The 27693-nt window shown below is 35.4% G+C and overlaps 1 protein-coding gene and 1 long non-coding RNA gene across 11 annotated transcripts in view; one reads left to right on the forward strand and one right to left on the reverse strand.

Annotated features, from left to right (window-relative positions):
• LOC107402019 (uncharacterized) overlaps window positions 1-27693 on the forward strand; it is a 474536-nt gene that overhangs the window by 112598 nt on the left and 334245 nt on the right. For 7 of the 10 annotated variants that reach the window (XR_013043825.1, XR_013043819.1, XR_013043822.1 and 4 more), the window contains one exon: window positions 13252-13344. The exons of 1 other annotated variant lie outside the window; for it this stretch is intronic. Coding sequence is in view for 1 of the 9 variants with exons in the window: in XM_076549122.1 (XP_076405237.1) it covers window positions 13252-13344 (93 nt within the window). In the remaining 8 variants the exon portion in view is untranslated. Of the gene's footprint in view, window positions 1-13232; window positions 13345-27693 lie in introns of all 10 variants that reach the window. 2 more of the 10 variants (XR_013043824.1, XR_013043821.1) reach the window with 1 other exon arrangement.
• On the reverse strand, window positions 3699-9345 carry LOC121821763 (uncharacterized). Its single transcript, XR_013043828.1, has 4 exons — window positions 9271-9345; window positions 5989-6089; window positions 3942-4772; window positions 3699-3815 (listed from the first exon to the last, which is right to left on the reverse strand). It is a non-coding gene; the product is annotated as an uncharacterized LOC121821763 (long non-coding RNA).

The raw sequence follows: 27693 nt of genomic DNA on the forward strand, positions 1-27693 counted from the left end.
TTTTTATTCTTTTCTTTCCTTGAGACAGGGTTTCTTTGTAACCATAGCTGTTCTGGAACTCTGTAGAGCAGGTTGGCCTTAAACTCAGGGATCTGTATAGCTAGAAGTTTCTCCAGTCCTGCCTGAGCCCTGTAGTCCCATGGCCTGCTTATAAAATAATCACACAAAGGCTTAATATTATTTATACCTGCTTGGCTCAGGCTAACTACTGACTAGGTCTTACACTTAAACTCAGCCCTTTTCTGTTAATCTATATGTTGCCACGTTTTCTGTGGCTTTACCTGTGTGCCATTACATGCTGCTCCCTGGACAGCAGGCTGGCATATCCTCACTCAGCCTTCCTCTTCCCAGAATTCTCCTTGTCTGCTTATCCCACCTATACTTCTTGCCTGGCTACTGGCCAATCAGTGTTTTATTCATCAACCAACCAGAGCAACACAATCACAGCACACAGAGTGATATCAACTATCATTCCTGCCTCTGCCTCCTGAGTGCTAGGATTAAAGGTGTGTGCCTTAGAACCCAGCTTACTCTCCACCAATCTGTTTCTGCTAAGAAACAATCTAGACCAGGGCTGCTTAGAGCGTGGTTCAGGGACCAGATGTTTCTGAGAACTGCCAGGGACCCGTCATAAAACATAGAAGGATGAGAATTGAGTGTTTTTAGAAATTTATTAAAATTCTCTTGACTTCATGATTTTGTGCACCTTGACTCAAATAATACATTATGGATGTTTTAAAATCTCTATTTTTTCTTGCCCTTCACTTCTTATTAGATAGAAAATTATTAATAAATGTCCACTCAGAAAGAGATAGGTCAAGCCTCCTGTCATAGTCAGGGAAGCACTGGTCTTCCTTGCCAGGCCTAGCACAGGTCATTATAGGACAGCTCTGAGCAACATTAACATGTGTTTCTCATCGCCTGGGATATCAAGACTACAATGAGATTGCATAATTATATCCCCAAAGGAACTTACAGTTTGATTAAAAAGCTTCCCTTCCCTTTCCTTAAGAAAATTGTTAAATATTCATGTAAAAACATTCAGCACACAAGCAGTCATATTTAAATGCTAAATAGGATATCAATAGAATTGCATTTGTATGTGCTAAAATCCTACACCATTTTATATGGAGTCATCTATTTGCTCCTACCATTTAACTTCTACAGGGCATTTTCTTATGGTCCTCATAGAGAATTTATGAGGAAGATACCTAGTAAAATATGAATTTGTCAATCCTACGTGATTTTCTATGAAAATCCTGAACATTTGCATTTAGAAATCATGGTGGTCTCATAAAAAAATGAAAGGTCTTAAATCCTCAATAATAAGGTGATTTCTATATATATGCTAAGAGAGACTTATTTTTTAATAAGCACCCATCTATTTTCAAGATCTTACCATAGAAAATTATTTAGAATACCCTATTCTCATGATTAGGAGTAAGACATGCAAACAAGACTTTGTAATCTTGAAAAATCTGGAGAGAGAAATTGGAACATAAATGCCAATTAAAAAGTTTTCACTAATTTGTCTCTAAGTCATTGCTCCTTCTATTAAAACCAGAAGCTCCCAGAGACCTCTCCCACAGAGTCATTGTTTTCCTAGGCCTGTGGCAAGCTGAAACACGCTTTGTATTATTAAATTGTTGTTACTGCCCTCTAGTGGCAACAAATAATCCTTGTTCTTCCACCTGTACTGATTGAGCCCTAGAAGTTCAGGACATAAAGGCAACCCACAGCTTGTGTATTGCATGAAGTTAAATAGCAAACCTAGGAAACCTTTACCTCATAACATGTAATCAAGCAGGAGTCTACTCAATGTGTAAGTTAAAGCAGAGTATGGAGACAAAAGGGTGGAGGCCTCATCCACGTGTTGTATTCAACTGTTTTTTCCATATGGTTAAAAAACGAGTCTCAAAAATTAAGGCAGCTTAGATAAAATCCTCTCAAAAGTTATATTGCATACTGTATGGTGGGGAACGTGTGAAATGCAGATTCATACTGTAGGGGCTAGAAATCATGACTCAATGATGATGATTTTCTCTGGCTGTCCACAGTCAGCCATAATTTGGAGCTACAACCCTTGGGGAGGTTATCAGAGAAAGTGCAGAAATGAAGATCCTCTCCTAAAATATACTTTATTGAGGAATTACCTTATAATGTAAGGGAATACTTCTTTCAATGATTTGTTGAAAAAGAAATAGGTATTTACTGGGTTTACCACTTACTTTGTAGGTGACCTTGGAGGGTACTAAGCATATTGGACTTTCCTCCAAACTCATCATTCGTATATACATACACATATAATCATTAAGATATATGTACAGTCAGAGCAGAATTTGAGGTTCATATAAAAAGTAAATGACCTAGAGTAAAATATATTTTATATGTTAAAAGTTAGTAATTACAATTTTATATTATATGTAACACCCAGTGAGCAATAAATGTCAGTATTGCCAATAAATGTCACAGGATTAATATGCAGGCACATCTGACCATATACGCTAGAAAGTTTCCCTCAGTACAGAGAGGATTTTAACATTTCCATAAAAAGAAACATGTTATATAAATCCATGAAAAACATTACCTTGAGGATTACTGAAGGATAAAATAAATAAGACATTAGAATGATTCTGTAATAAAATTCAATTGACTGTGGGAAAAATAAAGAATGATATTAAAGAAATGTTTCGATTATTTACCTTTCTCTTTTCTCTATTACCTGGAACCAAGAACAGATAAGAAGGTAAATGCATCAAGTTAAACATCAAATTCCCATCATGTCACAGCACATATAAACCACATGAACATGAAAAGCAGACTCTGGGTAAACTTAATCAGGTTTTAGGCATTTGATGAGGAAAATGGGTCATAAAAAATATCTATTGTTTCCCAAATAAATCACATTGCATGTGATTGAATTCTGTAATCATTATGTCATCAATAATTTTACATAGTTTGAAAGCTATATGGTATTTATAGTTCATGATGCATTATTAAAGTATAAGGGAAATATTCATGTGTGTAAAGTTTTAAGAAAAATTGTAGCAGTGTAGTTGGATGAAAGGGTATACATTTATATGCAAAACACTTATGTTTCATAAAATTGGATACTAAGATTATATGAGTTTATACTGCTTCATTTTTGACTCTACAATTCAATCTTTTCTCTGGAGTGCACCAACTTTCACCTTACCACGTATTGATAGTGAACTTCAGAGTAATATGTAACGTATTAGAAAGACTTCAAATTATGAGTTAGAATCAAAGTTGCTATAACTAACCAAAGTTGATATTAATGGTTATTTTTGTGTGGTATCAATAAAGATGTTTTAATTCTCTTTCTGAAAATCTCTCCTTTTTATGGTGTTTTATAGTGAAAGTAATTTCTATAACTCTGTAGTTTAGAAGATTAGAAGCCAGTGCAATCTAAGGAGCATGGACAGCCCCGTGCAGCCTATGAATATGATTATTAGATTCTATTTACTGGATGATGGAATTCAGATTGGTGCTGTTAAAAAGAAATCAAGGAATTACTGTATTCTTTCCTAAAAAATGCAATTCCAATGTCTTGTAGTACCAAAAGGCTGACACTCAGGGTGCACTAACAGAAAGGAATCGAAAACAAGATACTTGTACATTTACATTCATAACAACATTACTTCCAATAATCCCCCAAAGGGAAGAAACCCAAACTCTTACTGAGAAAAAATGTGTCATATACATACTTTATTCAGCCTTAAATAAAGATCAAGTTCCTGTTATATGCTTTCACATGAGGGATTTTTGTGGTCATCATGCTATGAAAAACAAGCCTGAAACAAGAGGAAAGACATTTTAAGATTGCAAGTATATGAGGTATATAGAAAGTCAAATAGTTAAAGAAAAATACAATGACTAGTGGTGACTGGGGAAGAGGGAAAGGAGCAGAGAGACCTTACCGATAAATAATAGAGTTTCAGTGCAGATAATGTCAACGTTTTGGAGATGGATAGTGGTAATCAATGTACATATATATACTGGTTCCATTGAAATATATATTTATGGTGACTAAGAGTGTCCATTCTATGATGTTTTCTATAAGTATATTTATTTAGTCCAGTGAAAACAATTTCTAAATGAAGAGGCTGAATACTGAGATCCAAGCCATTTTGCCACATAAAGATGACTATAGACACCAACTGTATTCTATTCTGTCTTGACAATGAGCTTCAAATGAAAATCCATGCTTCACATATCTGTAATTTAATAAAAATAAAAATGAGACAGGACAGTGATGATACATTTAGTTATAGCCACAAAGCTCAAAGCTTTTCAACATAATAATGATAAAATAGTTCATAGAGAAAAAATGTTGAAAATAAGACAAGAAAATACCTGTGGGCATCACTTCTGGCAAATTTAGTGAACACTCAATAATTGCCTTGGTCTGTTAACACTACTAGAAGAAAATGCCCAAAGCTGGGAATATTCTGAACAAGAAAAGCTTAGTTCTCATTGTTCTGAAAGGAGGAGATTCCAAGGCAAAGAGATGGCACACTCCCTGACTGGTAGAGCCTGGCTTTCTACTTTATAGATCTTCTCACTGTTTTTCACATGTTGGAAGAATGTTGGTGTCTTCTGATCTTGTTAAGAACAGAGATCCCATTCTTGAGGACTTGACTCTCAAGCCCCAATCATCCCCTAATGTTTCCATCTTCTAGTCTCCTCACCTTGGAGGTTAGGTTTCAACACAGGAATGTGGGCAATGCTGAGTCAGGTTTTAGGGTTCCCTGTGGAAGGTTTCACAGTGGAGATTACTGAAAGAACTTGAGAACTGTTATCACCCTAGATGCATAAAAAGTGTACATTTACAGGTGATGAATTTCTAGCTGGTGGTTTTATTGTTTTCACTTTGAAGATAAAGACAGAAAGTTGTTATAAATTACATGAAACTCAGGAAAACATTCCACTGAAAATACATGGCTCCTGTAGTCAAAATAAGCTTGAAAACTAAAAAATAATATGTAAAAATATTTTAAATACAGTATAAATTTAAGATAAATCTCTCTCTTACTTTGCCTCCCTTGCAACTGTCATAGGTATAGAATTAATAATATCACTAACCCTGGAGGAAATTGACTTATCAAAACACACTATATGCATGAATGAAATTCTCAAACATTAAAAGAACAAAAATACGAGGGTGAATTAAACAACAACAACAAAAACAAATTTACAAGCAATAACAAAATCACCAATTGTCCTACATAATCATTTCAGCTAAGCACTTCCACATGCAATGTAGTTTTGCTTCCTATTAAGCCCTGCAAAATGTCTATAAAATACAATTTTGAAAATTCTCAACTAAATCAGAAATTATAAACTCCCAAATTAAGTAGAGATTATACCTGGAAAAGTAACATTGTATACAACAAGCTTCCCAAATGTAAACCAGATTGTCCCTTTATGCTTAACTGCACAACACATTCAGTAGCAAGCAAGCGTTGAAAGTTCTTCATATTGTCCATAGCAGGATTTTTAGTTTGTGAGTGTTTTTAAAGAGGAGATGATGGCAAAGGTATCTTAATCCACAGTTTATGAGTTTTTTGAATAGAAATTTTTGCATATAAATGTTCACATCAATTATAAGTCATACTTGCCTTAAGCATCTCAATTTTAACAATCATGAAGTAGAAATACTCTTAAATTAATGTATATTAGAGCACATGGGCTTAACCTACTTTAGTTCTCATAAATGAAGCTGGGAGCAAAAGGTGAATTTTAATTTCTTTTTTAATATATGTTTTTATTATTAAAAATATTTTCTTTCATTTTACATACCAATCCCCGTTCCCCCTCTCTCCTCTTCTCCCACTCGCCACCACCTACCCCCATTCTGCCCCCAACATCTCATCATCGAGGGTAAGGCCTCCCTTGGGTAGTCAACATAGGCTGTCATACCATGTTTAAAATAACATCATTGAAGATTAGGATGGTGGTACATGCCTGTGGTATCAGTGTTCACTGTTAGAAGCAAGAGGATCAGTAATCCAAGAACATTCTCAGCTTTCTACAGGATTTGAGGTGAGCAGGAGCTACTGGAGAGCCTGTCTCAAAACAGGAACAACAAAAAATTTTAAACAAACATATAACATGCTTGGGGTTTTTTGTTTTGTTTTGTTTATTTGTTTGTTTTGCTGGATATACTGGGAGTAGAGCCCAGGACTTCACATGTCATGGGCAAATACTTCCCCAAAACTGAGTTACAGCCACAGACAAGTACAGTGAACATCTTGTAAAACTTTCTCTGCATGAGCATTGTTTTTCACCACATAAATGTGTTCAAGCAGTGAGTTCATTGCCAGTCTGCCTTGCTGCTCCTGATTGCTTTAACTTCAGGGAGGTGTCTTTTGTTTCTGTTTATTCATTTTTTATATTATGAAAGTGCAGAAAGATATTATCATTTAGAGCTTCTTCTAAAACTGTTTAGTCATCACTCAGAGTTGAGTGTAAATTACTTGTATTGATTTACTTACGAAAACAAACTGGTTTGTTTCTACATGGGTATGTTGTATAACTGGCTTGCTATGTTAACATGCTAGTGAGCAGTGGGTTAAAAAATATAATCTATGGTAGTATTTTATTTGTGCTGAAATGTGATTTTATTTGTATGTTAATAAAGCTGCCTGGAGATCAGAAGTCACAGTGAGCAATAAGCGGGAGTCAGGCAGTGGTAGCACATTCCCTTAATCCGATCACATGGCAGGCAGTCTCTGTGTGTTCAAGGACACAGCCAGCATGGTGATATATACTTTTAATCCCAGTACCAACCATAGAGACCTGGAGGTCTGTATAGACAGGCAGTGATGAGGAAGTCATGTGGTTGGGTTTAGAGCTAATGAGAAGGCAGAACAGAAAGGTAATAAAAAGACAGAGAGAGAATGTCTCTCTCTCAGGGGAAGTATGGCAGTGAATGGTAAGATAAAGCGGTCTTAGCACTTGGCTACTGCTCTGATCTCTGGGCTTGTAACTCTTCATTTGTCTCTGTGTTTCTTATTTAATAAGACCATTTAGAATTTCATCTACAATAATCAGTGCTTAAAAGTTTATTAAGTTTTTTTTTCATCTTTCCCCCTTGTGAGGTTGCAGTCTTTTTTCTCTTTTGCATATAGTAAACATGAAATCATTTTATTCATTGCTGATTGCCATCTACAAGCATTTCCCTCCAAAAAAATGGCAATCTTATTATTTTAAAACATGTATTAAACAAAATGATTGAAGTTGTTTTTAGATTATTTATCTTTTAGATTGTTAATATAAAAACCATTCAAGTCTAAGGTAACCCTTGTTTGAGGTAAAAGTTCTAAGAACTAGCAAAAAACGGTTGAGTGAAAAAAAATAAAAGACTAGGTAGAGAAATGGGTTATAGGTCAGATTTTAACAAATAAAGTACACAATTAAAATTTACATTTTTAGATGATTGAAGTTGTGCCAGCTATTTCTAATAATATAGTACTGGAGACAATAATAAAAATAATGAAATATTATGACATGTTTTTAAATTACATATTTTTGTACAATGTATTTGTCATATAAGACAGAAAACCAAAATAAATGGGAAATAGAGAAATTATTTGTTCTCCTCATCTTGAATGTAAACTGCACATTTTTATACATGTAGACTTTCATGTTATTTTCTAAGTAAATGTGCATTTTGCATGCATTAGTTAGTACGTGTAATATACAGTACTTTTAGCTATATACAGAAGTTTTAGAAAAAATATAGAAGATAAACTTTCTTGTACAGCCTTTGACAGACCAAAATGTAGCAGAATTGTAGAAAGTTTATTTAAATATTCTTTAAATCTCCTTCCCTCCCATTCCACAACATACTCTCCCCTACAAATCAACTCTTAATAATGACTCAGGCCTCCTCTTTCTGAGTGATTCCATCATGAAGAAATGGGAAGTCTTTCCCCTCTGTTCACTGAGCCGACGGTTCCCATTCTGTCCCTGATGAAATTGTTAGGCATCTCTTCCATGATAACAGACCAGGGATGCTTTTGAGTGAATTCTCCTCCTTATGATTAAGAAAGCAATTACTCTGATCCTGATCAGTTTTCTTTTCCTTCCCTTAGTTTTTCTTTTTAAAAGATTCATGTTCTCCGCCAAGCTCCTCTACTCATTCTGTGTTCACTGTACTAATATACCTCAATATATGATGCTTAGAAAGATACTTTGCTAAAGACATGTACTAAAGTTTGGATGTAAGTGCATCCCATACATTAGAACTTAGCTCCCAGATGGTGGTGCTGTTTTGGAGTTTGCTAGATATTTTGGGAGTTAGTACCTATATAGAGAAAATAGTAGGGGGCAACATATCCTTTGGGGTTCATTGTGGCTGGCCCCTTCCTGCCATAGTCTTTCTACTTCCTATTCGCTAGAAGGTAAGATCCTTTCCCACCACATGCTTCTACCAATGTGATGTTCTAAGCTCAAGTGCATGGAGTCAAATGCCATGGATGAGAACCCTCCCAACAAATATTTCCTCTGTTAAACATTTAGCTTCAAGCATGTCAAGGTAACTGACAGACCATGCACTTCCTCAAGATGTGAACAGAAGTTCCTTAAAATCCTGATGGGTTCAAGTGGATACACTGAGCTTGATGTTGGCTGGAGACAGTAGCTTAAGCAAGCTGCTAGGCCTCCATGATGGTAAATGGATTCTTTGTCTCATTAGTTCAGGATTTTACATTTCAAGTCCAATTTTAAAGTAATTTTTTTCTGTTCCATTCCATGCCTTTGGCTCATTATTCATTAAAATTCTGTCAGTCCCTAGGACTTTTAAATTTGCTTAACTAAATATTTAAAAACTATGGGTTGCATATGCTATACAGTTGATTTTTTTCTGTCCTACCTCAACTCTCAGTTATCACATGAGTACATTATTAATTCATTTTACCAAAGATTTCTCATATTATGACCAAAGTAGCTATCAATTACAAAAGAGTAAGCAGCACGTAAATTGTGTACACTCTGGACAAAGAGTTCACACCATATAACCACAGTAGGTTTTCTACCAAGACTTCAGTTAAAAATAGAATTAATTTTAGTAAGGCTTTCTTTATAGTTTTATATAATGTAATTTTGAAGTTAAACCAAAATGCAAGTTGCCTATCATTTGACCATGACTCTTAAATTGTAAGTAGACCCTTAGATTTTCTTTTTAAAGCTGTTTCCCCCAAAAGAATTCACCATATAGTTAAGGTCAATATTATTTAACCTTACATAATATCATGTTATGCTGCTTTCATTGGTGTTTATCCTTGAGGCTTGAGTATCAACCAAACTGAGTTCCAAGAGTTTAACTGTTTGGAATTTAGAATCCTATGATATACCTTTACTCTAGCTGTTACATTTTTCCTGTAAAGAAAGTCACACTTACCTCAATGATGCCATAATAAACAGTTTTAGACTGTACATTATGGATCAAGAGCAATAAGCGGTCCACCCCTTAGTTCTAAATCATTTGAGGCAATAATTGTCATTTCATGTAGTTAGAGAAATCTTGACAATTTGGTTTGGAGAAAATAACACCAATTTTGGTGTCATACTGGATATGGGTATAGGCAGGTAGACTTCCAGCTCTACAGCTCTCTAGCTTTGTGTATGAAACACTTTTTTTTGTGGTATTAGTTTTTAACAGTCAACCATGATCCCAAAATATTAAGTAGACTTTTCTAAAAATAAACAGTACAATACATTTGTTTCATACCGCTCTAAGTAGTGGGATTTTTGTGACATCTTGTTACTGCCCTAGGGTACTAAACATCCCTCTGTCCAGCGCACCCAAGCTGTATATACTATTTTTAGTTACACAGTGGCCATCTGGATTATCAGACTGACTTTCACAATATCCCAGTGTTTATGTTCAATTAAATCTATTTTGGTTACTAATGATCTTAAAGTGAGAGAACAGTCGCAATGACAATTTGGGGATACCAAAGAGAAGTGGTAAAAGGCCTCCTTTAAATCAGAAAGAGGAAGTTCTCCACTTTGTAAAACAAACAAACAAACAAACAAAATCTTATCTGTGTAAGGATTGCTAACTAAGAAAAAATTACTTCAATCCTTGATTTCAAGGATGTGCTAGGAGTCCTGGTACACAATCCCATTGATAAAGGGGGACTGTAGTTCTCCAGCTTGTCCAACTTGTCTGACCATTTTCTGTAAATGTAGTATGGAATATGACAAGGACAACTTAATAAAACCTCAAATAGATTACAGAAAAGCAATTATGAAACGTTAACACCTAATAAATGCCAGTAGCCTTCTTCTCTAGTTACCACACTGCAGATTTCACCTTCGGGTAGCAGTGTGCTGGCTTTGTAATGCAAACAGGTACCAACTAACTTATTGTCTTATCCCTCTGAGGTCATTCAGGCATGCATTGTATGCTTGGTAACAAGTTAGACTTGAAAGGGCCTTACAGAGGGGGCCAAACTTTCACCAGAAACTCACAGTCTTCCACATTATACATGAACATTTCTTATGCTGAAATTGCAACCCAGCACAATTTTTAGAAATCAGTCGGAATTGATAGTCTAGGTCAAGTCCTATAACTAGTGAAATTTTTTTTCATATCTAAAAGCAGCTATATACTAGGGGTTTAACCTTGGTAAGTGAAGACTTCCATACTTTCTTTAATTGTGTCACATATTTATATACATTCTTCACTATCCTCTTAATTGATTTTTGAAACAGGGTCTCAGTTATCCCAAATGGGCATCCAACTTGCTATGTAGCCAAGGATGACCTTGAACCCCTGATCTCTCTACCTCCACACAGTTTAAACACTGCTATGGCTATCTTCCTAATCATAACTTGAAAACATTATTACATTGATTAAATATTTTTAAATGTAATTTCTTTTAAATACCATTGTTACTTTCTACATCCTAACAATGACATTAACTTTCTCCTGATGACACAATGAAAAACTGAGGTACTGGCCCATGTTAACATCCTTTACATCTATTATTTGAAATAGAAGCTCTTGAATTAGGAATAGTATACTTTCGTCAGGTGAACAAGTAAGCAGGTAGAAAGCATTGCCTGTCATACTTTCATAAACTGCACAGTGTATTAAGGAGTTAAAGATTCGGCTAAAGGACATGAAAATACTGATGGGTCCTCTTGAGGAAGTTCATACATCCCACAGGTCCATACTAAAGCAGGTTTGAAACTCTTTTGTTTGTTTGAGACAAGGTTTCACTATCTAGCTCTGGCTGTCCTGGAACTCACTACGTAGACAAGGTTGGCCTCAAACTCACAGAGATTTGTCTGCCTCTGTCTCCCCATTGCTGGAATTAAAGGTGTATACCAACACTCCCAGATGGGTTTGGAATTCTTAAAGGAGTATGGGAAGACTTTGTAGTGTGAACTCAGAAGCAGGAAAAAAAAAGATTATGTTAACAGTAGCCTTATTTAGATCATTAAAATACAAAGTACAAAGTTAGAGCTCAAATATGGTTGTTCATCACTGAGCTGGGTTTCCATTGGTTTCCATGGCAACAGAGCAATGGATCCTCCTCAGTATATTGGGTCCCTGAATTTATTTATTTATTTATTTATTTATTTATTTATTTAGCTAGATAGTTGATTATTAAGAATTTTTAAATTCACTTTACATACCAATCAAATCCCCCTCTTTCCTACTCCCTCCTGTCCAGCCTCCCCCATCCCCAACTCACACCCTATTCCCTCCTAAGAGAATGTAAGGCCTCCTGTGGGGAGTCAGCAGAGCCTGGTACATTCAGCTGAGGCAGGTCCAAGCCCCTCCCCTTGCCTCTAGGCTGTGCGAGGTGTCCCACCACAGGTAGTGGGCTCCAAAAAGCCAGCTCATGCACCAGAGATGGATCCTGATCCTACTGCCAGGGGACCCCTTAAGCAGATCAAGCTACACAACTGTCTTGCTGTGCTGTCTGATGCTCCACAGGTGTTTGTCTAAATTTCATGAGTTCCCACTAGTTTGGTTTGGTTGTCTCTGTAGGTTTCCCCATCATGATCTCAATGCCCTTGCTCATAGCATCCCTCTTCTTTCTCTTTAACTGGACTTCTGGAGCTTGGTCTGGTGCTTGGCTGTGGATCTCTACATCTGCTTCCATCAGTTACTGGAGAAAGGCTCTAGGATGACAGTTAGGGTATTCACATATCTGATTACTGGGGTAAGCCAGTTCAGGCACCCTCTCCACTATTGTTAGTAGTCTAAGCTGGGGTCATCCTTGTGGATTCCTGGGAACTTCTCTAGCACCCAGTTTCTCCCTATCCCTGTTCTGTCTCCCACTATCATGGTATCTCTCTCATGGCTCTCCCACTCCATCCCTGTTCCAGCTTGACCATCCCATTCCCTTATGTCCTCATCCCCTATCCCCTGCCCTCCATTGCCCACCCCTCATCCCCAGTTTACTCATGGAGAGTTCATCTATTTCCCCCTCCCAGGGCTAGCAATGCATCCCTCTTAGGGTTCCCCTTGTTACCTAACTTTTCTGGAGCTGTGGATTGCAGTCTGGTTATCCTTTGCTTTAAATCTAGTATCCATTTATGAGTGAGTACATACCGTGTTTGTCCTTCTGGGTCTGAATTACCTCACCCAGGATGATATTTCTAGTTCCATCGAAATGAGCCTTCCTCAATTTTTTTAAGTATAAAAAACAATGAGATTTTACTTTCACTTCACTATAAAATATCTAGTAAGGAAACCAAGATAATAAAAATAACATGGTTAGAAGTTATCAATTTAAGTCCCATTAAAACTAAATATGGTACAATAAACATCTTTATACATCTTAAATTTATACCAACTAGTATTTGGAAAACACAGTAAAATGATAGTGAATTACTAGAAAAAATAAAATGTAACATTTGATTCCAAATTTTGTCTTTCCAGTCATGTAACCCACAGATTAGTTTTATTGGTATTTAAAAAGTTAAGTTCGAAATTTTACCTTGATATTTTCTTTTTCCAAGAAAATGAAGATTCTCTTGAAAGCCAACCACTCTCAGATCACAACTTCAATAGTACTGCCCGATTGAGCACACATATAAGGAACAGCCTTTTCAGGGAAAGAGAGCATACAGATAATGAACATGCAACAATACATATATCCTAATCCATTTCTTGAGTTTAGATTCTACCAAGAGAAGATCCACTGACTAAGGAAAGTGTCTATTATATTGCCTGATTATAGATTCCATAGACTGTAACAGGAGGATGGAGAGGTGGAGGAAGGCAGAGTCTTGCAAAAGAAGACTCTGAAGAACATTTCTTCTGAATCTATTGAAATTCATTACTTCCCACAAGTAAGTACTTAAATACCTCCATTGTGATTATATGTCTAACTTTTATTGTCTACTAATTGATAAAAATTCATAGAATTAGATTGTTTGAGGGAGGAAATCACCTGTTTCCTTAGGGTTACTTTTCTTCTTTTAATGTTCTAAATATAACTTACAAATGTGCTGTATACTATATAGTATGTAAATGCAAAATGTGTTTCTTGTTTTTGTTACTGCTATGTGTTTAAAAGATCTTTTGCTTATGCTCATAGATGAGATAGAGTTGTGAATTTTGTTGTTGTACTGCCCTTTTTTGTTTTATTGTTAAATTGTGTTGGTTTTTGTGCAACACATTCCATAGCCCTTCTTGCATACTTTTATGCACGGAAAGACTTTTTTTAGAACAGAGAAGTGAAGAGATGGTGGATATTTTCCATAATATGGTGAAACCGTTGACACATCTGTCAGTCAGTTCAGCTCTTCTTTCTTTAACTGGTATTAAATCTAGAATGTCTCTTATCTGTTGAGGTTTCTATTAACAACTATATGATTAATTTATATGATTAGAGTAAATCGTTTTCCTATCAGCCTACTAATATTTTGTTCCTATCTGAGATTATGTGTTTTTTATGGACATTAATGCACACAGTGTATCTATGTTTATAAAATAGATAGCAAATTGAAGTTCCAGTTTTGAGATGGTTGTGTGTGCTTTCTGTTTCTAAGCAGTATCATCTGTTTGGGTATCTAGGCTAATAGAGGTGAGAGGTGACACTATAGGAACTTTTTGACTTCCAGTGTCCATTTCTTCCTAACTCCCTTTCTTGCCAACTTTCTGTCAGCATTTTTATAGCTGACTTGCCTTCCCCACCCCCTCATTGACTTTGGAAATTCATCCCAGTCAAAGCCACAGAGATATTGTATGGCTTGGTTTGATTGGGAAAAAAATGCCTTTCCTAAAGCTTACATACAAAAGAGCTTCAAGCATGGCTACCTTATTTTGGCGTTCATTGGCTTGCTCAGCTTCTCATTGGAGAACTTCACTGCAATCCCAGCTCAAGGCAGGGAGCAGAGCTGTCTTTCCCCCACAATTCTTCGGGAAGATTTGTTGTTTACCTGCAGGGTAGAATCCTGACTACCTCCACCTCTGTGCACCCACAAACTGTGAGTTGAATCTCCCAGCATGCCTCACTCATTTGCGTGAGATTTCACCATGATTTTTAGTTTGGAAAAGTCTTTTGATATTTTTTTATTATTATTCCACTTCAGATTTCTATGTGTCCAAAGCAGGAAAAAAAACTAAATAAATCATCAAATTGTGAATGCTTTGCCATCATGACTTGAAATCTCCTTTTGCAAGAATGAAATCTGTAATTTTTATCCATGAAGTGTTATCTTTCCAAACACAGTCTCTTTAAATAAGACAGTAGGGGGAGAAGTGAGAGAGGAGGAACAGAGAAAGATGAGAGAGAGAGAGAGAGAGAGAGAGAGAGAGAGAGAGAGAGAGAGAGATCAGATGTTAATGAAATTTTTTGCAGTAAATGAGACCCCTTCTCCCCACAATTTGACCCTGATTCTGAGACTTACAGAACATTTATCCACATATTCTAAAGATATTATAGCTCCATATGTCAAGTGGTAGAAAAATGCAAGGAGGTATTTTACATTAAAAAGAGTGGTTATTGCTCACACAAAAAAAGCACAAAGTGTCCTATGAGAAAAGGAGAACTGGCAATGACATCAGTGACAACTACCTTCCCTTTCAGGCTCCTTTGTGCCTCCACTTCCCCTTGTCTCTTGTGCAGCCAGGAGCCAGTGTCCTTGGTGAAAGGACCTCAAGCTGTTGGATTGTGGGAAGAGGTTTCTGCCCAAGATGTTTTTACCTCTGCATTTACTAAGCCAGACAAGTTCAGCAGGAAAAGATCAAAGTACTAGCCGACGTTGTAAATCTCAATGTTTAAAAGATGTCTGCAAAAGCTATGGGTCTTCCCAAGACTCCCCGCCCTGCCCTACCCACACACACTCGGGCAGGGAAGAAGCAAGTAGACTCACAGTAACATGAGTAAAAGAGAGCGGTAAAAATAAAACTGGTTTATTTAGGTCTTTGAGCCCAGCTTGTTCAATTAACTTGTTTACTGATTTCTAATGTAAAACCTTTCTGTACGTTTTCCTCACTATGATAATTAACAGACCAGTGTTGAAAAATCTTAAAAGAATTCTGGTTTGGAATATTCATGTGTGTTCAGAGTTTTTGATTAAACAAAAGATATTTAATGAAATCAATCCTCCTAGACCTTAAATTGCAATCCAACTCACATGAATTTAAATGAGTTTCAATGATATTGCATATGTATAAAAAGTCAAATAGGGGAAAAATAAATCACCAGCTATGCTTCTGTTCAATTTTAAAGCATGATAAAAAGAGTTACTGTGTCACAGCTCATTAACACACCACCATAAAACAAATCATATAGATCACATTATATATAACATTTTATTTTTTGCCTGATTATGTTTCCTTATAAAATAGGCCTCTAAGAACTTTACACACATGGTAAAAAAATTACCTCTAAGGACTTTTATTGGCCACTAGGGATTGTCTTCGGTAAACTGTTTAGAACTACGAGGGTCTTAAAAAGACATTGGTTTGCAACTTTATAAGTTCATGTAACATACACACAGCTTTGCTGTGATTATTCTGTGACTGCTTGTATCCCAGTATATTCTTCATTGGCATTCTTTAGTTCTCTCCTTTTTCAGACTCCTTTCTTGCCTCTGAGATTTTGATGAATTTAAAATGAATACTCACAGCAACGTAATGAATAATGTTTTCTTGTACCATAAATCATCACATGGATAGAATAAATAAGTCAGCTGCTTATTCATTTTTAGACCAGAAATGTCTTATAAAACACAGTGGTGCTTGATGTTCATAAGTAATAATTATCAGTATAATACTTAGAACTGGTAACTAAATCATAGTTGGTAATAATCAAGATCTATTGGCTTATTGTGTGATTAATCACCATAGTTTTTAATGTCAACTATCTTCAAACATACATAAAGATAAACATGAATTTGAGCATGTAAATGCATAAATGTCATCTGGAAGAGTCGGATTTTTTTTCAGGCTAATTAAATACATGGAGGAATACTAATAAATTACAGAAGTTTCATTTCTTATTTATAGCAGGAACAGAGTATAGATGTATACTTGACCTTTATATTGACTATTTCCCCCTAACTTCATGCCATGGCTTTGGAGAATAAAACAATATTCCATGGTAGTCAACATTGTTTAAGATAAGCAAAAGTAAGAAATTGAAAACTTGAATAAATATTCCATATTTATCACTTGTAAGTACTGTTACTAGCTATAACGAGCTTTGCCATCCAGAATACTTACTACTAAAACTTGTACAGTAGCATTCAAGTCACATATAGAAAAAATAAACACGGCCCATTTCCTAAAGATACTGAACTATGCTAACTGAGGGATTTTTAAACTTTCAGGGGACATTTGAAGTATAACCTGATTTTTCTCTTAGTCACCATCTTCGTCTTGTTTTGAGGAAATGGAGATGTGATTCAGAAGCATTATTCATTTTAATTTAAATTGGAAACTGTTGCCTGACATAAGAACTGACTTTTGAATCTTCTCTTCAGAGATATTGACCGAAAGTTATTAACTAAATTTTGCAGCAACTTAGTTATGGTATTTGGAGATGATATGTCCTTAATATACTTTATAATTTTGTATAGCCTGATATTGCTCTATTGCTGTCCAATATTGGAAGCACTTCTTTAGGCACACATCTTCTCTTTCTATCTTATAACAATGTTTGAAGTAGAAAATAGTGAGTTTCCTATAGGGAAGTAACATTAAGTTTCAGTAAATTTAAATGACTTGGCTGCTAAATAAGTGAGTCAAAACTCTTGTTAGAAGAGGCCACATATCGTCAAGGTTAGGAATCTGAGCCTTAAAAATCAAAAGGTCACATCAAATTTGAATTTTAACTTTTCCTGCTTGTACCCTTGTACAATTGTGTCATCTCTTCGGGTCTAAACTTTGTTAAGTAATGTTCCTTAACACAGTAGAGTTCCTTATAGGGTGATGTAATGACTTGATGAGTTTTGACACTACAAAGAAATAAAAAAATCATATATACACACATATGCATCTGTAGATACACAGTAAATAACCATTAATTGTTATTGATTAATGTCAATTCAGCTTTCAAATTCTAAACTGCTGCTATTTGGTCAGAAGTGTTAGCTTTAGTGAGAGATGTCTAAATAAAATTAGCTGATGAAAAAAAATACTAAATTTCTGGACTTCTGAGTTGAGGTAGTTGCTATAATAACTCATACAATCTGAGGAAATTGAGTCATGGCTTAGTATATACTAAAGATCTTTTCCAATCTCCTTTCTGCTGTCTCTGGTTCACAATAATGGGCCTCATTCTTGTCCATCACAGATTAGGTTTGATCGAGTTGTTCCTGTGTTCATCCCACAGAGGAGTTGTCCTTAGAGATCCCTATATGCACTAATTCTCTGCCTTATGGCAGTACTACTGAAGAAAAAGAATGTGTTATGCCATGTATTGATAGACTAGAGCTGCATGTTTTGGCTCAAGGTTTCAATCCCAGGCACCAGGAGGCTGAAATAGGATTACAAGGAATTTGAGAAAATTCTTGATTACATGGTAGACCTTATCTCAAGGGCAAAAAAAGAATAAAATTCAAAGGAATGAAAAATATGCCTTTAGGGGAACATAGAAATAAAAATAACATTTAATAGACAGGAAGTTGGCACACTGTTCTTCTGCAGAACAATATGGTACAGGCAGTCGAGCTACTGATGACCTCATGGCAAACAGGTGGCTGTGAGTGTATAGCTACCCAACCAATCACACATTCTTCCAAACATTCATTTTATACTTGATGTCATTAAATGTTTATCTCTTGTAGTCACACAAAATGGGAAAACAGAATCAACTTCTTTAGTGACCTTATTACTCTATCCTTAAGGTGAGATTTACACATCTTCTTTTAGAGAACACATGTATTGTTAAAATACTAAAAAGTTATTCAAAGTTATATTTTTCTAAGTATGGCATGTAAGTAAAATATTTGCTAATCACTACCTGGCTCTTCTATGATAGCTAAAAAAAAAATCTTAAAAAAAACCCCACCCAGTTATATAAGTTGCAGTGGTGGCTGAATTGAAGAATTATTCATTTTTAAGTATTGATTTACTATAAATTTTTAACAAAAATAATTCTATGCTTTCCCATATTACTGTTATTAGTTAATATATACTTCAAGTTCTTTTCCATTATATATCTGGTTTGAAGTTCTCTATATTGAATATCGAAGCACAGGATTAAAAAAAGAATATTAATCAGCATGCACTTGAATAACTGTCCTCACTAGAACTCATAAAACCCATGTGAAGTAGGCAGAGTGTGTCTGGACCGCATTTAAACACAAAATCTCAAGTTCCAAGTGCTTTGGACCCAGAACATGCAGAGTTGCACAATGAAGTGAGAATCCAGGTCATCTGCTATATCTACCAATGCATTTAAACGTATGTGCAGCCAGGCTTATGCACACATGGATTGTGTAAGAATCGATGTTGAATGCTCTGTTTCCTGACAAGATAAATGATACTCTTCATGGTGACATTTGGTAAAGAATAGATATATGATATCTGTTTCTATAAAGACAAACAAATATGTACAGTAGTCTACCAAGAAAAAGTCTCAATGTTTGTAAAATTGTATTCAAAACATTTGTAGTTTCTTGGGTTGATAATACCTTTCTTATCATTATTCTACATTTCTGTAGAATCTTATGTGCATACTTATTGCCCTAAGATTAAAATTAAATGTCCAGAAGATGTAAAATTAATAAAATAACCAAATGTGACAGGTTATATTGCCAAGTATGGCCTGCATACCAACCAGAGAGATGGCTCTGTGGGTAAAGTCACATATTGCCAAGTCTAGTACCCTGACTCAGATCCTTGAGACTCACATGATGGAAGGAGAGACACTACTTCAGCAGATTGACCTCTGACCTCCATAAGCATACCATAGTATACATACCTACCCATCCATACACACACACACACACACACACACCCATCTCTCACCTCCAGCTTAGACAAATAAATAAGTATAAACATTTAAATAATAATGGAAGAAGTAATGGATAACATCAAATGAGTCACCAAAAAAGCACCATTTTCTTAAAAGTGCTATATGGTAACTCTAGAGTCTTGGTCAACTTAAATTTCATTTATTTAAATAAGAGCTCAATTTTTATCTATTTTTGAGTGTATGCATGTGTGCATGACCCTGTGTCTATGCACATATTCATATGGAGTCCAGTGATTGATGTGGTGTCTCTTTCTCAATCTTTCTCCACCTTGTTCTTGGGATAAGACCTCTCACTGAACCACTGTTTCTGCTAAGCTGGCTGGCCAACACACCCCATCTCCATTTCTCCATTACTAGGCTGAAGATCAAACTCCTATCTTCATGCTTGCACTGAAAATACTTCAGCAGTTGGGCCACCTTTCCAAAATTTAGTTTGTTAAATTATTGCATAAAAATCATTTCTGAAAATTAACATTTGGCTTGAGAATTAATTTGGTATGTCTGAAAATTCAATGACTTTTGAGGATACTTTCAGTTCCTAGCTGTGAATTAATGGTACCTCACAGGTCCTTTCATGCTTGAATGATTCTAATGTCTTTAAAGAATGATAGTGTATAATGTAATTTTTTTAAAAGACAGAAAATGAAGATTGGCTGCACAAATTTAATCTAATGCTAATAGGATGTCTTATTTATTTAGCTTTGTGTAAATAGAACCATGCCAGCAATTAGTGTTGAACAACATATGGAATCCAGAGGGAATGTGTATTTGAATTTTCATCTCAAGGATATCACAGTAATTTTGCTAGCCTAAACATAAATTTTAATATAACTTAATTTGCAGATTCAGATGTCTTAAAATACTTTATCACCTGTTTCTTGATGTGTTTTAATATTTTCTAAAATACTGAATTTTGAACTTTGTGTATTATCCACTTGTCCTATGGCCTTAGGGAATTTAAAATGTTTAGTATCATTTTATTTATTATATCCATAAATATACCTATGGAAGTTCCATACTTGACCATCCATATGTATTTAATAAATGTTTGCACACATAGGAAGAGGCTAAACTCTTGTAAACTTTTAATATTATCCTATAAAAGGATAATTTCTATATGTTGATTACTATTATTTTGATATTTCAATGCACATGGACATAAACCAAGTTTGGAAATTAATTTTGTAGCTGCCAAGATACCATAAACCTTTCACTCTCAGTTTTTAAATTTTACTGAAATTTTATTATACTGTGTTTATTCACTTATAAAAAGTACTTTAGACATATTTTGATGTCATATGAATAATAAACAACCAAGAATCAATGGCAGCTAAAGATGCTCTTTTGATTGTGGAGAAAAATCAAAACTCATTTATAGTAAGAAGTTTTCTTGTGTCCTGCCCTGGCTGGCGGTTGGGACAAATCTCTCCCACTTGCATTCCCCAAGTAAACACACAGAGGCTTGTAATAATTATAACTCTATGGCCATTAGCTCAGGCTTATTACTGACTAGCTCTTACATTTAAATTAACCCATAATCCTTTTATGTTTAGCCAGATGGCTTGGTACCTTTTCTCAGTCCTGCCTTCACATCTTGTTTCCTCTCAGTTTGGCTAGTGACTCCTGACTCAGCCTTCCTCTTCCCAGAATTCTTCCTGTCTGCTTACCCTGCCTATACTTCCTGCCTGGCTACTGACCAATCAGTGTTTTATTAAACCAGTGTACAAGAGCATTATCCCCCAGAACTCATTGATCGAATGATAAATGGATTTGAGATGAAAAATAAGTATTATCATCTGTTATTTAGATTTTAGAAGATAGATTTCTGAGTTAACTGTGTGTGGATTACAAAGTGATAATTATTTAATAGAGTTGTTATCTAGAAAGAACCAGTGATCTCACACCTGCCCCTGTATAAAGCTAATAATAGTCAACTCATCAAGGTGCACAAAATCCTTTGCAAGACATTGAACTTTAAGGGTGAAGCCATTGTCCATTCAGTCCTCAGTGTTGGCACACAAAAAATAGTAAGTACTAGACAAGTGAACTGCTGTAAAAACACGTCACAGTTAAGTCTTTTCTCGGGCCTGGAGAGAGGGCTCAAAGGTGAAGAGCACTTCCTGCTCTTGCAGGGGACCTGGGTTTGGTTGATACCTGGTGTCTCACAACCTTCTGCGTAACTCCAGCTTCAGTGGGTACAAGGCCCTCTAATTCGTGAGCTAATGAACAAGTGCTCCTTTCTTTAGCTAAGGTCAAGTGGTTTGTGTAATGGGTGCCCCAGATAAGCTGAAGGGAGTATGGAATTTGCATGCACATAGTGCATGCACATACTGGTAGGCAAACACTTGACACTAAGAAGTACTTGGATTTGGATTTCAGGAATTCGTGAGGATATATTAATGTAAAGCTGCTAGAGTTTCATCAGGAAGAGAAATGTTCTAGTTGATCTCTGTCTCCCCTTCACCGAGGAACTAGTTTCTTTTCTTCCTGTGAGCTTAGTTAATATAAACAAAGATTCTGGTTGTGACAGGAAATGAAAACAAACACCCTCTTTGTTTAAGTTGTATTCATACTCTGCATGAATGATGTCCTTCATGAAAATATTATGTCTCTCTCCTCTTCCCCACTCTCTCTCTGTCTCTCTTCCTGTCTCTTTGTCTCTGTCTCTGTCTTTCTCTCTCTCAACATTAGAAATAAGGCTCGGCCATTCCTTCTGTATTTTCTAAGACCACTTTAATCTTAGCACATCTTTATATAGCCAACATTTAAGGAACTAATAAGTCAACTGATACCATAAACTAAAGTGGTAGCAAGTACATTCAACTCGAAGTTGATTCAAAAGTCTTAAACACATAAATTTGGAATTTTGGCAAGCACTGTCAGGTGGCTGGAATAAATAAAGTAAACAGGAATAATGCCAATTAGAACACTGGAAGAAACCCCAGCATCTAGTCATTTAATGGAGTGTTTAATGTCTCAAAGCATGATATTGTGGTATACTTTATGTCAACATGTTAACTCATGTGAACATTTTGAATAATCCTCCCTTTCACCATTTTATACTAAGTTGTGTTTGAAGGGTTTTATATTACCATGAATATTTTTATGTTCTATGGTATTTGAACCCATTAATTAGGGTAGTTACTTTTGAATAGTATTTTTGCCCACTTTTCTGTAACTTTCCATCTGAGCATTCCTAAGGATCATAAATTCCACAGTGTATTTGGAGATGAACTGTATTTTAAAATCAAATTTGGCATTAGATTTGAAATGTTATGTTTTTATAAAATATCTACATTTAAGTCATAATCAGTATTGTCTGTGACTCAATATTTTAAAATGTTCTATTTCAAAGTAAATTTAAGAAAATATTTAAGTAATTAGAAACAAATGCCGAAAGTATAAATTTAAAATATCTCTAATTTAAAAAGTTTGACCAGTTTGAAAATTTTCTAAACTTTCTTATATTTTAAAAAAAATCTATAACAATTGCAAGAGTTTATAGATATGTTGCTATAGTGAGTTTTATAGAGGGAGACATGACTCATTTTTTTTAATTTGTGAATTATAATATATGAAAAGATAGATATTTTGATGGAAGTTAAAAATGATAAAGTAAAAATGAAGATCTTCATATATTCCCCCAAACAAATTAATGTACACTCTTTGTTTAAATGAGAATTTCATACTATTCAAAAATATGTGTTTGATATTTCCCATACTGTCAGAGAATGGCTGCCATCTGGAATGTAAGCCAAAGTGTGGAGATGGCTCTTATACAACACTAAAAGTGAGAGACACAGTTTTTCTGCAAGTGAATTGAAATACAAGAATATGTACTTGCTGAAGCACAGTTTTACCACATGCCCATTACTTACTAACTTAGAGTGTCTAAACCAAATTGAGCTACCTCACCAACTTACAAGAGGCTGGGATGGCTTGCCACCTTACCAATGTGTTCTGTAGAGGCTAAAGTGTGTGTGTGTGTGTGGGGGTGGCCTTCTCATTGACATTAGTTCATAATCAGTGTTCTGGGCACTGAAGATAAATCTCATTGCTTCATAAATTTAAATGTTTCTAATTTCAGTTAGTGAAGCCAGCAAATATACAGTCAATAGAAAAGTATAACACCTATCTAGACTTATTATATTTAGTGGACTCTTGATCTTGTTCATTTTAGCAATTGGTTTCCAGTGACCAATTTGAGGGGAGAAAATCAAATTATTCAGTTTGCACTTTGATTTGAAGTGGCAATGAGGGAGACGCCGCACAGTTGAGACAGTCCTGTCTTTTTGGAGTCATTGGTAGATGGATAGTGGGTAGAAAGGAAGGGCTTACTTATTACTCATCAGAATCAGTGTATACTGAAGCAACCCACATCATTCAACTCAATTCTGCCTTTGAATATCCCCAGTCAGGTAATGTTAGTGTTGAATTTGGTCATTAGTCACCCTCTTTCAAGTTCTTTTCTGATAAACTTAGAAAATGGTGATTTTGACTTTATTTAAAAACATTCTTTGTATGTGAAACAAAGAATTTAGGAAAACTTGAACAAAAGCTCTGAATTTTTAGCTGAAGATGGACCTTGACATAATGGGTATTTTCAAATCTCTGTTAAATCTTAAAGCTCACCCTTCTGTGTCCCAGAAGTGTTGGATCTGTGACTTATGGGCTGTCCAATTTAGAGCTAGAGTGATGCTTTATACAGAATGGGAGCTGTGGAAGTGGTCCCAGTGGTCTCTGGATAAAAGAGCCAATCAAACAGCTGGACCCTAATAGCTTTCTAAGAGAAAACTCACAGAGCCTCATCAGCAAGGCCTTTTACATTATCCTTGGGATGAACGTTACCCTGGGGCCTAACTGGCAACATCGTCTTCACCTTCCTCCATTCCAAGGCTTTCTATGATACAATTCCCCAACTCCCTGAATGTACTCTGCATGTGGAGGGGAGGGCTGTACAAGTCTTTTCATGGTTCATATAGCAAAACACAAGAATGGTCACATTAACTGGTTATAACAAAAGTACTGGTGATTTGGTGAGCTCTCTGACATTGATCTTCAAAGCCATGTGAAAAAAATATGCAATCTTTATTTTTAATTTCAAGCATATCAGTTCAAATCTTCCAAGCAGAAAATTCCATCAAGTGAGATCCATCGGCAGTTAAAGTTCAAAGTCAGAGAGCAAATGGAAATCGTTGTAGCATTTCTCATTTCCCCATGGGCATGACCACTCCAAATGTGCCACATGATTTACTGTCCCCAGATAGTAATTGACGATGCTCACTGTGAGGAAACTGGTAGAGCACTTAGGGAAGATGAGTGTGGAAGGGCCTTTTTACATTATTTTTGGCTCCATTCTGGTGTTTGTCTTTTAATTTTCTTTCTTCCTTTGAAATTAATTATCATATTTTCATTCTATCCCATCTAAACTCAAGCTTTTTGGAAGGAGATTAATAGCATCATCAAAGAAATTTTAAGATTTAGTGTCAGAAATATCAAGTAGTATAAGAGAGGGAACAGTTAGATTTGTAATTTAAGAAAAGTTTACATGGTAAAAATAAGAATCAACTACACATAAGAGAAATGACATTTGAGCTGTATTCTAAATGTAAATTTGACTTTCCTGGGATGCAATATATATTAGTATGTAATATTCTCCTTAATAATTAGGAAAAAGAGATAACTTTATATGTAAATATTTAAAATATTAAAAATTTCCTTGGCATTAATATTTTTAAACCTGTTCATTTTGTTTATTGAAATTCTTAATTACTATGTATTTTATAGTGTGTGTGTGTGTGTGTGTGTGTGTGTGTGTGTGTGTGTGTGTGTGTGTGTTGCTTGAGATAGCTTTAAACTTTGGAACTCATTTTGCAGCCTAGGCTTGCTATGTAGCAATTCCCCTGCCTCAACTTCCCAAGTGCTGGGAACTTTCACTTGTACTCTTGTCACCTGGAATCTCCATAGGCGCCTTTAATGCTTAAAATAATTCATGCAAATCAAATTTTGATTTAATTTGATAATGACTTCCAAACATTAAAATGTGTATTAGGAAAGTGGGGCCTGACAGAAACAGCCATCTGTTCAACAATGTGGATTCCTCTGTCATGGGCTCCATTAAGCCCTTTTTTTGTTCTTAGCTGCTACTATTTCTCCTTCCCACTCCTCCCTCTCTTTGCTTCTCTTCATCCTCTCCCAACTCCCTCTCTTTTCTTGCTTCTTTTTCCTTTGTGTGTCATTGTTGATATCCACCGTAGTGGTAGGCATGGAATGTATTCATTACGTATACAGTTATATAAATAAATCGACCAGGTTACTTCCACAGTTCTTTGAGCCAAACAATGTACAGTATCAGCAAATTATCATTCTGACTGCTACCATGTGCTTCAGTGTTTTATTAAGGGAAAAAGAGGGCCAGAGTGGGGTGGTTAGCCAGAATAATGCTCAAGTGAAGATTTTTTTCCAAACAGGTGAGACCATACAGCAACAACCAAAAGGCATTTGCTTGATTATTTATAAGGAGTATTTCTCTCTTGTATTTTGTAAGGTTTTCAGCTTGCCAAGAATAGCATATATAGTATAATAAAATATGTAAAATGCAACACTCCATTCCAATTAATAATTATATGCTCTTAATCTTTGGGAAAAATATTTAAAAAATCATAGAGTTTTAAGAACTACCCAAAGTGATTCTTACTATATTTGTCTAATACATTTATTTATTCTGCTTGTTTACATTCAGTTTATCATGAATTTAACTGATTTCTTTTAGTTCCATTTACTTTGAAATCTTTAATTTTTTTCTCCTAAATCATTGTTTTCTTTTCCTCAGTCTTTCATGAAAGACATGAATTCTTTGTCTTAAAACAAAATACTGTCGATAGTTTCATACACTACATGTTATGATATCAAATGTTCTTATGTATACTACTTTGTGTTACATAATAAATCACTGCTTATATTTAAGTGGTGAGTCATCATGATGGTCATTAGAGATTGTGAGAGAATCATTTGTGTGCTTTTACAATGTATAACTCATATTAAAGACAATAAGAATATACAATTCTTGGAAAATGAAATGCCTTCTGCCATTTCTCTTGTCTTTTTTAGTCCCTTTATTGAAAACACTTCTTCTTTTTTTTTTTTGTCCCACATAATATATCCTGATTATTGTTTCCTTCCCTCTGCTCCTGCCAGCTCTTCCCCTCCTCCACTCCCATCTGGACCACACCCTTCTGTCTCTCCAGAAAACCCGTCTTCTAAGGGATAACAACAAGACAAAATATACCAAGATAAAACAAAAACTAACACATCAAAATAGGATAAAACAAACAGAGGAAAAAGAGCCCAAGAAAAGGCACAAGAAACAGATTCATTTACACACTGAGGAATCCAAAGAAACCTGTATATGCAAAGGACCTGTAGGATTAAAAGAGAGAAATAAATTTTACCTTAAGATAATTTTTTTTTTCAAAAAAAGAGAAAGCTCTGACATGACATTATGAGATAGGAACCTCCAAAAATGCTGTTAGGTTTCTAAATTTTCACTTTCAATTGGTCATTAATTAGAGGTAGCTCCTTGGTTAGGTATGAGGGCATCCACTTCTCCTTTTAGCTCTAGGACCCCACCTGGTTCAGACATGTCTCAGTGTCTGTGATTCATAGGAGCTTATTTTTTTAAAGTGTCCACAAACCCTTCTGGCTTTTACACTCTTTCTGCCTCCTCTTTCACAGGGTTCCCTGATCTCTAAGAGAAGGAATTTTTATGGAGACATCCTGTTTAGGGCTGAATATTCCAAAGTCTCCCATTCTCTGCATAATGTCTGGCTGTGAGTCTCTGTATTTGTTTCATCTGATGCTGGAGGAAGCTTCTCTGATGATGGTTGAGCAACTGTTTTTATTTTTTTTTAAACAGGACTAAATCCCCATAGTTAATCATGTTCCTTTTCCTTGGTCAGCAATGCCATCAGCTATTACAGTCTCCATTGGCTAAACTACTAATGTGTTACTCACTTGAGTGTGGGTTTTAATTGTAGTAAAATTCTTTCTTTTTTCAACTTCAAATACTGCACTGTCCCATTTTCAAAGATTTGTATTAAAAAAAACAAGGATGGCATAGCCTTTGAAATTATGCCATTATTGTGTGTTTATTGCTTAAATGGGAAGGATTGGCTCTTTCCATGAAGCTGGGTGTGTAAGATCAGTAAAA

The sequence above is a fragment of the Peromyscus maniculatus genome, chromosome 12, assembly GCF_049852395.1.
Source record: "Peromyscus maniculatus bairdii isolate BWxNUB_F1_BW_parent chromosome 12, HU_Pman_BW_mat_3.1, whole genome shotgun sequence".
Taxonomy (NCBI): domain Eukaryota; kingdom Metazoa; phylum Chordata; class Mammalia; order Rodentia; family Cricetidae; genus Peromyscus; species Peromyscus maniculatus.